This window comes from Lissotriton helveticus, chromosome 10 (genome assembly GCF_964261635.1).
Source record: "Lissotriton helveticus chromosome 10, aLisHel1.1, whole genome shotgun sequence".
NCBI lineage: Eukaryota > Metazoa > Chordata > Amphibia > Caudata > Salamandridae > Lissotriton > Lissotriton helveticus.
In genome coordinates, this window is record NC_136071.1 from 929,531,755 (window position 1) to 929,546,686 (window position 14,932).

At 43.1% G+C, this 14,932-nt stretch overlaps 1 protein-coding gene across 3 annotated transcripts in view; it reads left to right on the forward strand.

Annotated features, from left to right (window-relative positions):
• Positions 1-14,932, forward strand: part of STEAP2 (STEAP2 metalloreductase) — a 434,593-nt gene that overhangs the window by 241,081 nt on the left and 178,580 nt on the right. For all 3 annotated transcript variants that reach the window (XR_013601690.1, XM_078663584.1, XM_078663585.1), the window contains exon 4: positions 9,536-9,700. Coding sequence is in view for 2 of the 3 variants with exons in the window: in XM_078663584.1 (XP_078519710.1) it covers positions 9,536-9,700 (165 nt within the window). In the remaining variant the exon portion in view is untranslated. The remainder of the gene's footprint in view (positions 1-9,535; positions 9,701-14,932) is intronic.

Below are 14,932 nucleotides of genomic sequence, written 5' to 3' on the forward strand. Positions count from 1 at the left end.
ACAGGATCAGTTCCCCCTTTAATTCCCCATCCTCCCTTAATTAGAAAGGTATGGTCACATTCACTAGAACCAATGAAATAATTATTATAATCAATCTTTTGTCTAAGCAAGCAAAGCTTCCCTTTATGATACCAGTCTAGGGTCATGGCAGCATAAGTCTCGCCTTTCTTGTAATCTCCTTCTCTGAAAACCCATGGAGGTACATGAGACTTTTGCTCACCAGCTTTTCTTTGAATCTCTCGTCTTCTATCCTCAACCATGTTAATGAATTCTATTTCTTTAAATTATGTCTATGTGCATATACTGTATCTGTTGTTTGTGTAGAATGAAAACATTGTCCCATGTATTCTGCATTTTTTGCACTATTTATTCAATTCATATTCTTTCTAATAGGAATTTCTGATAACACTACATCTATGTTAGAGTAATAGTATTGGAGACTACCCTTCTCGTAGAAGAGGCTTGTTAATACACTACAGGACACACCATATGTTAAAGGTAGGTGATGATAGGTCACCCCCTCTGAGACAGACGATGGTAATTGCATACACGCATAACAATCTCTTGCATCCATTATATCCACATACTCATAAAGTAATTTCGTACAAACATTCAATGAGATGCTATCATCTTTCATCTTCTCTAATGTAATATGTGAGTCTTTATCACTCATTACACCATTAGTATTTGTGTTATTCTTGTGATTAGTTAACTTTAAGACAAGCACAATAACAATTAATGTTAACCACACCAACATTAGGCAAGCATTTAATACATCTACGTTTAAAACTACGATTTTGATGTCCAGTCTCTGCTGTATTTGCCATTTCTCACAAAATATTTGTCCATTCTTTAAAAAACTAAGAAAACCTCAAAAATCTAACTCAAAAATCTAATCTATAAAAATTTAAAAATCTATCCAAAATTTAAAAATCTATCAAAAGTAGTGTATCCTCACACTTTATGGCTTTCTTCTTTACCCCTTCTTTTTCTTTTTTCTCTTAATATCCTTTTCTTCTACAGATTTTTCTAATTTGATTTTCTGTAATTCTTTCAATGAATTTTTGTTTTTCACCCTATTTTATACAGATCTTTGAGGTCGTTCAAAACCGTCTCCTTCACTTTGCTATGTACCAACGTGTCTTCTTTGATCCGATCTGTGTTTTCAATTTCTTCCAACACTACATATGTCCATTCTGGAGCTGTGTATTTCTTGTTTGGAACTCTTACTCTCTTCGTTTTATGAACTGACTCTTCTTCAGACTCACTTTGCTCAATCTGATCAGGAACTTCAATTATCGTATCAGGTTATCTTTTATTTCAGAGTATATTTCAGTCTTTTCACTCCCTCTGGCCACACATCACCTTGTCTTGCTTTCTTTCCTTGAACTGTTTCTTCAGCCTCAGTGTCAAGTTCGCAAGTTCTTTTATTGAGACCTTTTCTCTGTTGCACTTGCTCTTTGTTTTCACTCAACACTTCTCCATTGCCACTCTCAACAGCAATCTTATGAGACCCAGTAGCTGGTGTCTACTTTATTCGACTTTTCTGCTGTTCTAGCACATGTTCAACACTTTTGGAATCTGTATCTTCAGATTCTGTAGCTTCAGGTTCTTCAGCTTCTGGCTCTTCTCATCTCTCCAGTTGCTGTTCTTTTTGTCTTTCAAGTGGACTTGGGACTCTTCTTGTATGACTTGCGTGTATCCAATCCGGCAAGCCACCACACTTCACTGCTGTCCTCATTACCAATATGATTTGGTAAGGGTCGTGCCATCTAGGTTCCAAACACGGCGATCTCACATGTTTCTTCACCAGGATCCACTCACCTAGACTTAAATCATGTGCTTGCTCCTGTTGTGTTGTGGTTGAAATTTATCCACCTGATGAGACACAGAATGCACCACATCAGCCAATCCCTTGCAATAATCAAGCACTAGATCATCAGTAATATTCATCTGTTGGTATCAATGCTCTTCCCATAATAATTTCGTGAGGGGATAATCCAGTCTTTTTATCAGGAATGCTTCTCAAACTCATTAACACCAAGGGTAAAGCATCTGGCAAATTCAGTGTTGTCGATGCACACACTTTTGACAGTCTGGACTTAATTGTACTGTTAATCTGCTCGACCACGCCCGACGCTTCTTTTCGATAGACACAATGCAGCTTTTGCTCAATTTGTAATGCTGAGCAAATCATCCAAATTATTTCCTTATTAAAATGATTACCTTTATCTGTTTCTAAAGAGACTGGAAATCCAAATATAGGTATTATTTCTCTCAAAACCAATTTAGCAACTGTTAGACTATCACTTCTTCTTGTCGAATAAGCTTCTACCCAACGAGAGAACAGACAAACAACAACCAACACATATTTTAGTCTATTACAAGGAGGGAGCTCGATGAAGTCTGCCAATAACCTGGTAAAAGGTCAAGCTGCTTTTCCAATTCAACCCCAACTAACAATTGTTTTCTGCCTTGATTTTGCTGCTGACGCACCTTTGGCACGGACTCTCTGCAATAACCCTAAGCTTTAAGTTATACCATGACTGCTTAAAGACTCTGATCATGGCATCTCTTCCCACATGTGTAATTCCATTGTACACTCTGGCCATCTGTGACAGTAGACAATCTGACATCACTACTGTCATCTGTATACACCCATATTTTATCATCTGATCTCTTTTTAAAGCCAGATTTAATCCAAAATTCTTTTTCCTCATCACTGGCTTCTTCCTGCACCTGAATAATTTCATCCGACCTTTCAATAGTGGAGAACATCAAGTGACAATCTGTATTCTTTTTTTCTGTTCCTTTATTAATCGAGACTGAATTTTGTGCACAGAAACTAGCCACTTGGTCAGCGTATCTGTTTCCACTAGTCACATAATCATTTCCTGATCTGTGTGCCGGACATTTAACCACTGCAATCTCTTTGGGCAATTGTAGTGCATTCAACAAGTCTTTTAAATCTTTACTATTCCGAACCGGTGATCCCGAAGAAGTCAGGAATCCACGTTGCATCCACAATTGACCAAAGTCATGCACCACCCCAAAACCATATTGACTATACGTAAATATGATTATTCGTAGATTTTTGTCAATTATGCAGACCCTGGTCAAAGCGACCAACTTCGAAATTTGGGCTGAATTTATCCCTCTAGACAGGTTGCTTTAAGAACCATGGCCACTGTACATACAACATACGAAGCACGAAGAACACCTTTTTCATCTCTCATACAAGAACCATCAACAAACATCACACAACAATTTACGGCCAGAACCACGAAGGGAGACGGGGCGGGCTTTACAAGAGGGCTTCGGGGAACGGTCCAGGCGCTGTTCCCCTTTCCTAGCTTACACAAGATAGAAGCCTCTCTCCAGGCACTAACCAACAAACCCACATTTTGGAGTACCAAGAAAGTGAAAGAGCGAACAGGCAGTCGATTTTAAAACAATAATGTCCCCTTTTCGCGTGGCTGTAATTGGGCTATTCAGCTCTTCGGCGCCCGCAGTCCATTCTGAAACTTTACCCCTCCAATTGTAAACATTGGAACTGCAAGCCACATTTTACGTTTTCCCCTCTAAAAGAAGCCTTTAATAAACCGTATTGTGTGGGTTTCCTTAAGAAGTTATGAAAGAAGGGATTGTGCATGAAAGAAGGGATTGTGCAAAAGCATCTGTTCAATCTGAGTGTAAGAACAAAGGCAAACCCAGCGACGTGTAGCCTCTCCAGAGTGTCCTCCTGGCGGACATGCATGTGGTTCAATGTGTAAAACTAATCATCTGCAACCGGTGCCAGTAGTAACCAGTTGCAACTGGAATTTCCACCAGGCTTTAATCAACGTTTTCTGAGCTCGGCACTCCATTGTGTGATTAGCTATTTCATTCATGTCATTGTCCCTCATCACAAATCTTTGTTTATTTTTGCAGCTCAGCCTTCATGCATTCCTGTTATTCTCTCAGACATATGTTTTGTAACTATTGACTGCTCGCGTCAGTCGCACGAGGCTACGGTTTAGATATGTAATGGTATAGTCACGTTTAAGAGTAAAATATTCTGACATGTTGTTCACCGGCCTGACGCAATGGTATCACGCGTGCGTGCGGGCCCACTGCGTAACCACCCACTGCGGAATATTCTACCATTCATTTTTCTAGAATTAAAAAATTCCCTTCTCCTTCCATCGGTTTTTAAATCAATGTGAGCAAGTTTCTGTTTTTTTCTTTACTGCTTTCCGTACAACCTTTTTTTTCTTCACACAGCTATAATGAAATAACAAGCGATTTAACGCCCCAGTGAGGCATAATTAGACACCACCAGATGGCTTACAGAGTTACCTGCAATAACGGGCGAAAGCGCACTTGTGGCCACCCCGCTACAATACTCTTAAAATGGTTAACCTGGTCCACCCGGGAGATAAGCATTGTTAGGTCTCGCCTGTCAATGCGCATGCGCATTGAGCAGAGCGAGACTATAGGGGCTTAAACAGAGCTTACCTAGACTGGCGATTTGATGCAGTGCATGTGTACTTTTAACTCAATGCGCAAGCGCAATTAGTTAAAATGCGCGTGCTCAGCATCAAATCGTCAGCTTGGTGCCGCCAGCAGCTCTTCCTGCTCCGCCCCCTGCTGCATCAAAGGCTTTGCGCTCTGCCTCAGCCCAGCCATTCTCCTCCCCTAATTACCCCCTGCTGCATCAAAGGCTTTTTCACGGCCGGCCGGCCGTGTCTTCTTTTTTTTTTTCATTAATTGAATGCGCTCACAGCTGCAAAGGTCTGCGCCCTGCCCTCCGTCACTGGTAATCTCCCCATCTCTTGCCCACAACGAATGGATAACCAAAATGTATAAAACCGCCTCATGAGTGCTGCAAAGCCCACGGCCCCCCTCCCCTCTGACAAACTTTAAGAAATCCAGGAATGCTGCTGATTTCATCTGTCGTTAAGAGCCCGCAGCGTCTCAGAACCAGCTTGCTTTTTTTTTAGTCATGCCATAAGTATGCGCTATCTCCACATCCACCACCACATCCACCGCCACATCCACCGCCACATCCACCGCCACATCCACCGCCACATCCACCACCACATCCACCGCCACATCCACCGCCACATCCACCACCACCACATCCACCACACCCACCACCACTACATCCACCACCCCAGCCACCACCACCACCGCATCCACCACCACCACCGCATCCACCACCACCACCGTATCCACCATCACCACATCCACGGCATCCACCACCACATCCACGGCATCCACCACCACCACCACATCCACCACCACATCCACCATCACCTCCACATCCACCATGACATCCACCACCACATCCACCACCACATCCACCATCACCTCCACATCCACCACCGCATCCACCACCACATCCACCACCGCATCCACCACCGCATCCACCACCACATCCACCACCACATCCACCACCACATCCACCACCACCACCACCACCACATCCACCACCACCACATCCACCACCACCACCACCACCACATCCACCACCACCACATCCACCACCACCACATCCACCACATGCACCACCACCGCATCCACCACCACATCCACCACACCCACCACCACATCCACCACCACATCCACTGCATCCACCACCACCTCATCCACCACATCCACCACCACCACATCCACCACATCCACCACCACATCCAACACATCCACCACCACTTCCACCACCACCGCATCCACCACCACCACATCCACCGCATCCACCACCACCACATCCACCGCATCCACCACCACCACATCCACCGCATCCACCACCACATCCACCACCACATCCACCATCACCTCCACATCCACCATGACATCCAACGCCACATCCACCACCACATCCACCACCACCACATCCACCACATGCACCACCACCGCATCCACCACCACATCCACCACACCCACCACCACCACATCCACTGCATCCACCACCACCACATCCACCACATCCACCACATCTTCCACCACCACATCCACCACCACCACCACCACCACCACATGCACCACCACTGCATCCACCACCACATCCACCACCGCATCCACCGCCACATCCACCGCCACATCCACCGCCACATCCACCGCCACATCCACCGCCACATCCACCACACCCACCACCACCACATCCACCACACCCACTACCACCACATCCACCACACCCACCACCACCCCATCCACCACCACCACCGCATCCACCACCACCACCGCATCCACCACCACCACATCCACTGCATCCACCACCACCACATCCACCGCATCCACCACCACATCCACCACCACATCCACCATCACCACCACATCCACCACCACATCCACCATCACATCCACCATCACCTCCACATCCACCATGACATCCACCGCCACATCCACCACATCCACCACATGCACCACCACCGCATCCACCACCACATTATTTACAAAATTAAAAGCCATTGGTATTTGTAATATCAATACATCTAAGTCACGTAAATACAACACACATTGCATTACAAATGCTATAGGTGTCACATTTGCGAAAGTTAAAACTATTGACATTGTAACTGACAAAGCTATTAATTTTGCTATTTTCAAAACCAACACATAAATAAAAAAAGTGTCATTTACAATACCAATCGCGCAAACTTTCCTAATGCGAGACCTATTGCATTTCCAATGCTTGTTTTTTGAGTGTGTTTATTTTCACTTGAAAATCAAAACTAGGTTCATCCCCCTTTCCCAGCTGCACAAGTGGAGACATCGATATTTCGAAAGAAAACTGTTTGGGTATAATAGCCGGTTTGAATTGCTATTCTTCTGAAGCAGGGTGAGAGCGAGTGTTTTTGGGGGTCATTTCATTGCAATCAATGGAGATGGAAATATCAGGCAGTGTGTAGAAGGCTTGTTTACAGGGCGGGCGAGCGAGCAAATGTCACAGCTCTGTTCTCGCCTCGGTCTCTGTTATCCACCCCAGTCTGGCAGTTTAATGCATGCTTTCCATGGCTTGCGTCTTCACTGGCTGCGTCCTCTGCCTTATCTTCCACCATCTCCACGTTTGTTTTCTTTCTGTTTCCTTAATTCGTCTCTGGAGAGGACAATCTTTCATGACCAAAGCTTTGTGTTTACAAAACTTTAGGAAAGAGAGAGAGAGTGTGTGTGTGTGTGTGTGTGATATGTATGTGTGTATGTGTGTATATGTGTGTGTGTGTGTGTGTGTGTGTGTGTGTGATATGTGTGTGTGTGTGTGTGTGGTATGGGTGTGTGTGTGTGTGATATGGGCGTGTGTGTGTGATATGTGTTTGTGTGATATGTGTGTGTGTGTGATATGTGTGTGATGTGTTTTCTATGTGATTCGTTTTGAAGCTGTTAATTTGTGTGGGTGCAAATGCAATAGGTCTCGCATTTGCCAGAGATTAAGCTATTGGCATTGTAAATGACAATGCCATTTATTTATATGTTTCAAAGACAAAAACATAAATAAAAATAATGTCATGAGCAATTGCCAATAGCTCTAACTTTAACAATGCCGAGACCATTGCATTGTAAATGCTTGTATTTCTTGCCACCTCTTATCCAGCCCAGAAAAAAAGTGCCCAAAAGTCACGTCAACCAGTTTGATGATGCTACAAAGATGCAAACTGCACTGTACTCCCTGCTCTACATGACCTTTTGTCGCTGTCTTCATGCCAAGACAAAACGGAGAACCTCAGCTCTGACATGTTAAACATTATTTTTTTTGTGATGGCGGAGCACTTTCCCATACTAAGAAACCAGATCACAGCCCCTCGTGGAAACGTCATGCTTTTTTTCCTGCCAGCCATGCTGCACACAACATGGCTAAAAGAAATTGACATAGCCAAAAGCTCTCCCATAAGTATTACCTACCGGCTTTGCCAGTGCTCGTTTATGGTTTCGTTTTTCTCTATGTGAAAACATTTTTCCATAGGGAGAGACCCCTTCCCATTTACCCCCACCATATTTCGGGGTAATCATTACACTTTCTAACCTGAAAGGGGAGTTATACCTGACCTTAACTTGGGTACAAATGTATTCGATGTGCGTGGGAATGAATCAGAGAGAAGTTGATGAATGCGTACAAACTCATGAGCTTTGAGGTATTTACAAATTGTCATGGTAAACCATGCCCTGTTTTTCCCACTTTCCCCCTCTTACATGGGGGGTTTTAGTAATCCATAATTTTACGTGCAGAAAAACATGGAGTCATTTATGGCTGTTAATGTAACCTTACTACCTTAGTGAGTTTGTAAATCGGGCCCATGATGTCACGGATGACATTACAAATGACGTTGGTGATATCCCAGACGACAGTGATGGATTGGTGACACATGCATAGGGAAACCCTTGTTAATGACTTAACTCCAGTCCTTATTTGACAAATCTCTGTACTTTTTCCAAAAATGGGATTTGTCCATTTTAGGATCTTTTTTTGCCAGTGTTGGGGAGGTTTGTCAAGTGAATTCATTCTTTTGCTGAAATGTACAGGAACGACTGCTGGACACAATTATACAAACCTTAAGTGGGCAGGAATAGGCCCCATGTATCTTCCTTTTATGTTTGATGTTGCGTTGAAGTGTTGTATTTGTTGGAATGTTGGCAGCAAAGTCGTACATTAGTAAATAGGTCTTTAGGGCAGGTGTTGGGGTGAAGTTTGCTATATCCAGGAAAATTGTGCACGGCTTAAATGTATCAGGTTATGGGAATTAATGTTTAATCCCGCTAACATCAAATATGCTGTTTGTTGCAATAGATGTAAGAGAAGTCCTGTGGAAAACTAGGCGTAGTCTGTTCTGCTCTTTATATGTGTGACTAGAATAACAGATCTGTGGAACATATCACTACAATAGCCTGCAATTCATGATTTCCAAGTTCTATTTCTAGAGCTTTTTCATCATAAACATATAATCAATATATCGATCAATTTATTACAACCTGCTGCACACTAACACTTTGTGAATATAATTTGAGCACTGCTGCACACTAACAGTTTGTGAATATAAATTGATCACTGCAGTTCTGTAACGTCTGCTATGTTTACAAACAAGTGTAACACATTGCGTTATTTTCTTCCGGTTTGTAAATATGTAATTTCCACGGCTGCTACAAATCTGTATTATGACTTTTTAAGAAATCTTATTCTTTAAACGTAGCTTCCGAATTTTATTTAGTTTGAGTTACGAAGCGTATCTTCCAGGGATGCTTGCTTGGCACAGAATTGAGCATATTTTCTTTGTTTAAAAAAATATTTTATGGAACCAAACGAAGCATTTTTTTCATTCTGTACAAGGTTTGACTGAGGCTGCTACATCATCTCATGTAGGTCTAGTAGCAGTATTGGAAGAAAGATCTGTAAAATAACAACACAAGTTATAGGAATCTGTTAATTTGATATTTGTCTAAAAAAACTTTGAACAAGGAGTCCCAAAACGTTTTATGCTGAAAGTGTGCTTTTGAAATTTTGCTTTAGATGTACTACATATGTAGTCTTTAATATGGTTTCTTTATGTGGCTTTCTCCTCACTAGGTTCATGCAAATATTGAAAATTCCTGGAATGAAGAAGAAGTATGGAGAATTGAAATGTATATTTCCTTTGGAATCATGAGCCTTGGGTTGCTTTCTCTGCTAGCAATAACCTCCATCCCTTCAGTGAGCAGTGCTTTAAACTGGAGGGAATTCAGTTTTATTCAGGTAGATTTCAAACAAGTAATACTCTTTATTGTGTTTTTCAAAATATTGTTGTGTGCATGTTGCACTGTATGTATGTTTTAATGGTTATAAGTCCTCGTTACATAAAAGGCTATACTATCATCTGCGGACAGTAGTGCTGAAACAGAGTGGGAGCAGCATCTGCTCATAATTCCTACCAATAGTGGAGTGGGCATACACACGCACACTTAATTCCAGGCATCCACTCGCAAGCACAACACACATATTCACAACCACCCACCCATCCTCAAGCACACTCTCACATATCCATTTACGAGCGTGCATACTCAGACCCACCATTCACAAGCACACACCCATCCACACGTGGAGCAATGAATACATATTTACATGCATCCAAACATAAAAATAAAAAAAATTCTTACCAGGCCGCTGCAGTGACAGCAGGACCGCTGGGGGGGGGGGGGGGGCTTGGGGAGGTGTGGAAAGCACCAGAAGGAGCTGGACCGTTTGGGGAGGGAATGGAGGACCATAGGATCCTGCCACCTCCCCTCATTGGCTAACCTGGCCATGGATCAGCCAAAGAGAGAGAGACCTCCTCTATCTCCTCAAGGAGTGAGGTTGGGTCAGTGAAGGTTGCTGACTCTGTGACGAGACGTCGTTGATAGTCCGCTCTCGGCACTTCAGGGATTAAACCTGATGCACAAGGGCAAACTGTATTGGTGAGGCTCTCCCTCGTCATTAGGGGGAGGACCTGACAGGGATTCGCCAGGCTGATTAGGTCTCTGCTCTCATTGCTGTGAAATCTTCTGCCTGGCAAAGAATGGTTTAGACTGCCAGATGCCTACGCAAGTAAAGCATCGGGCCGTTTATGCTCCGCCTGACAGTCTTTGCTCCACCTTACAGACAATGATTATGCTTTAGAAAATGGAAGGGGCATAGCCCCATTGCCCATAAAAAACCGGCAGCCCCTGAGTGTGGGTGCTGGTCACTGACATTGGCTTTCTAAAGTAATTCGATTGTTAACATTTCAGGGGTTATTGACCAACCAACTGTACTGTGTTACTGAGAAAAAACAGACTATCTTGATAGTGTGCAGGCGCCCAAAAGGGTTTTTTGTATTAATGTGCTCTTGTTGTCCTGTTGAATGCACAGTTTCCTAGATACAATAGTCAGATGTGTTTTTATAGTGAGCACATTCTTTGTCGAAATGGTGTTTGGATACTAATGATTCAGAAAAAAAACCTCTTGCAGGGCCACTTCAGAATCTTACCTACGAGGCAGGTCTTCATTTGTCTTATCAATTCATGATGCTCCTGTTTGGACCTGAGGAATAGATCAAATGCCTCCCAATTATCAACAGTACCCAGGCTCTGATCCCAGATCTGGTGGCTCAGTGGACTAATGCATCCACTACTGGAGCCTCTGTTCGACCTCATGGTCACAGATTCAAATCCCGGGGGGTTCACTCAGCCTTTCATCCATCTGAGGTCGATAAAATGAGTACCGTTGAGTTGGGTAACAAAAACCATGTTATTCAGCGCCAAGATACCTCTGGGTGAACGTGTGCTTTACAAATACATGTGACATGTTAGAGTCATGATTGAACTACATAAGAATGTTTTTGTAGCAGCCTAACTGTGCCAGTTTGAAACATAAAGCCACAGCTGAAGCAATGTTGATCACAAAAACAATAGCAGAGAAGTATGTCACAACTACGCGGAGTCTTGTGGCTCATAATATAACGCTACACAGCAACATGCAGACAAGACGTTTGGCGGTCAGAGCCTGTGTAGGGTTTTCACCAACCAAAGGCAGAACCGGGCTTCCTCCTAGTTTTGGTTGATATTGTGAATGCAAGACATGTGCCCTGCGAGGAAAATCTTAATATCGTTTTAAATAAAGCTGCAAAATATGAGTTTGTGTTATCTGTTATTCAATTTTGAGAAATTGTGCTTTTCTCAGTCAGCAAGCTTTTTCCTGAGCGCTGTGATATTAAAATATAAAGATGTGTCTCATATTTTCTTAATCAGGTTGCGTATCGGGGGTACTAATTTGCTTTATCTTTTTGTTATACATTTAAGCCTGCATTCCCAGTATAAAAAGCTGTCTTTAATTTCCTTACTACAATTGAGTTGTGATGTCTGAAGTCATGTGCAATAAGGAAATTATGTAACAGCTCAAGTGTAGTAACTTTTTTACAGTTAAATTGTGACGTCATAATGCCTGCTGCAGAGGCAGCAGCCAAGGTGAAAGGCGGTCACGTAGAATTACAGTTGCAGTGTTAGCAAGATATGTAGCATAAATGATAGTTGTGTGGCAACATGGTTTTGGACATCTTTTATTAGAGAGAAGAAATGATCTCTCTGCATATTACTTGATGCTTATTCAGATTACGTCATTTCTTTAACCTGATTTCAAGTAAACTATTTTGATATGTTTTTGCAACAAATTACTAACTGCTTAATAGCAAGTTTAAAATTGCACTGTAGATTCCTCTTTTATACTTCATGTCTGCAACAATACTATCGCTTTCATATGAAGGAGCAAGACACCAAGTAATTAGCAGTTTGTGGTAAGAGTGATGGTGTGGTCATGCTTTATAAGGAATAAAAAGTCTTTTGTTGTACGGTAAAAGGGATTTGCAAGTCACCTCAAACTTCCATGACCTGCTAAAGCAGGGGTCTCCAACAGGTGGATGACGAGCTACTAGTAGCTAGCAGGCTGTCTTTGAGCCGTTTTCAGATGATAAATGCTTATCAGAAGGCTTGAGAATAGAGACAGATGCCATCATTGAGCCCTACGCTTTTTAATATTTATGTATCCTCTCTGGCCCTGATCCAGCGGCCTATAGGAAATATGCCATAAGCAATGCTACCTAACTCTATAACCTACTTCATAAAATACTACTTTAACTAATGGACCCATTAACCAAACATGACATATTTTGACCTACTGAATCAGGTGGCCAAATTAAACCTATACAACTTATTTACAAATTATATACAATTATATACATCCGCGGTAAACGATGACATCATTTGAACAAATCCTAACTATTTAAATGACCACCATGGCAATGACATCTAGCTAATAGTAACCTGTACTTCTGAATAACCAAGACCAGCTTGTTTTCAAGAGTAAGATTTTATTAACTAATTTTAAATTATTAGGAATATAATTTTATAAATGCAAATTTTATTAGAATCATATCAAGCATGTTTGAAAAATATAAGAAAAATACAGTTTTAAGCAAGGAATTATAAGTTTAGCATTTCTAAAAATCCTAAGTCCCTAACTAAGCTAAATAAATGAAAATAAAGTAAAGTTCTTTAAGGATTCTTACGTGCTCCACGCAAAGTCCGACAGCACGACACCCTCATCTGAAAGTTGAAAAGCAGCAGCCAGCCCATCCCTAGGGCATGGGTTTTTTATACCTTTCTATGCTAGCTAATCTAAGTAAAGGAACATTTTCTGCAAAAGTCGATGTCTCATTGGTCCATTCGGTCATATTCTTTGGGACCATTGTCTTTCTTGTACGTGTTCCAAAGCTTCCTTGATTTGCAACAAATTTGAGCAAGAGTTCTCACTGGCTTCATTACACTTCCTCGGATGCCAAGTTATCAAATGTTCTTTCTACCGGTTTCTGACCTTGGCCACGTCCGACAAAAATAATGACAACGCTTCTTCATTGTTCAGTGAATGTAATTTTTTTTTTTTTTTTTTTTTTTCCAAAACCTTTATTGCACTTTGCATATAACACAGCGGAATGCCTACAACCCTGTGGGCCGGCCGCTATCCAAGGATCGTTGAGTACACAGACTTTCAGCAAAAAGGTTAGCAATATCACAGTGACAAGGAATTTGTGACTGAGTGTACTGAAACAATAAAAGTGCCGTTTAAGCAATTATTCAATGCAGGAATTGAGGTTTTGATGGAGTTTTCTTTTTTCTGTAGTTCCTTTTTTGTGAAAAATAACAAACTCGTAACAAGAACAGTTAGGAATGACATTGTGGTCTGACATGAATCAAAGCATTTCAAGTTTTTCGTGCCTTTCTGATGTACGGGAATCTGCCAGCCCTAGACAGCGCGCGTATGCCTCCACCCGCCCCGCCCGTCCCTACCTCCTTCGCTCACCAGTCTACACTTTATGAGGCCACCCTCCGCTGCAGCCCAGGCTCACACGTCACTCCCCCCTCCCACCCAGGTTTAGCCCCCTTCCCCTTCATCGTCGGAGACATCCAGAGCCTCCTCTCGCAAGGGTTCGCAGATGCCCCCCCTGTACTCATTCCATTTCAGCCATATCTTATTCCATTTCCCGGGGCAGGCACGGTTGATGTATACTGCCCGCTCGGTCAACATCACCCGATCCATGTTCAAGCACCACTGGGATTTAGTCGGTAGTTCTGCTGACCCCCAGCGTTGTGCTATGTCACGTTTCGCTACCATAAGCCCCGCCATGACCCAAAGTTGCTCGTATCGGGTCAAGTCAGTAGATTCCCATATATTTAGCAAACATCTCCTCGGGTCAGGTAGTATGGAGTGTTCTAATGCCTGAGAAATTGTGCGGAGTACTTGTGCCCAGTATGCCTGAATCCTGGGGCAGTCCCATATAGTATGGAAGAATGTGCCTTCCTCCCCACATCCACGCAGACAATAGGGATGAGGCGCCCTGTGTATGTGATGTAACATTGTCCGTGTGTAATAGACCCTGTGCAGGATCTTGAATTGCACTAATCTCATGCGTGCCGAGATGCCTACTTCTTTAGGGGACCCAAGTGCTGCGTTCCATTCGTGTTCATCCATGTCGTTAACCTCCCCCTCCCATTTCTCTTTCAGGTGTGCTGTGGGTTCGGGGCTGTTGTTAAGTAATTTGCGGTAGATGAGGGATGTCGCCCGCTCTAACATGTAATCCGTGAGTAGGCGATCCTCCAGGGGTGAGGACTCTGGGAGTAGCGTATCTGCTGGAATGGCTGCAAGCAATGCGTGACGGATCTGAATGTATCTGTAGAGTTCCCTGTCGTTGAGCTCATAGAGTTCTCTTAGTCGGGCAAAGGGGATCACTGCACTCCCTTCCCACAGGTCACCCACCACGGAAATGCCTATTGTGTCCCATTGTGCGAACCCCTTGGTGTTCTTCAGGTTGCCCAGTGCGCGAGAGTCCCACAGCGGAGTCATCCTCGTGATTCTCCCCTTCCAGCCCAGAGCTGCCGTGGCTGCGTGCCATATCTGTACCGTTAACTTGGTGGGGCCGAG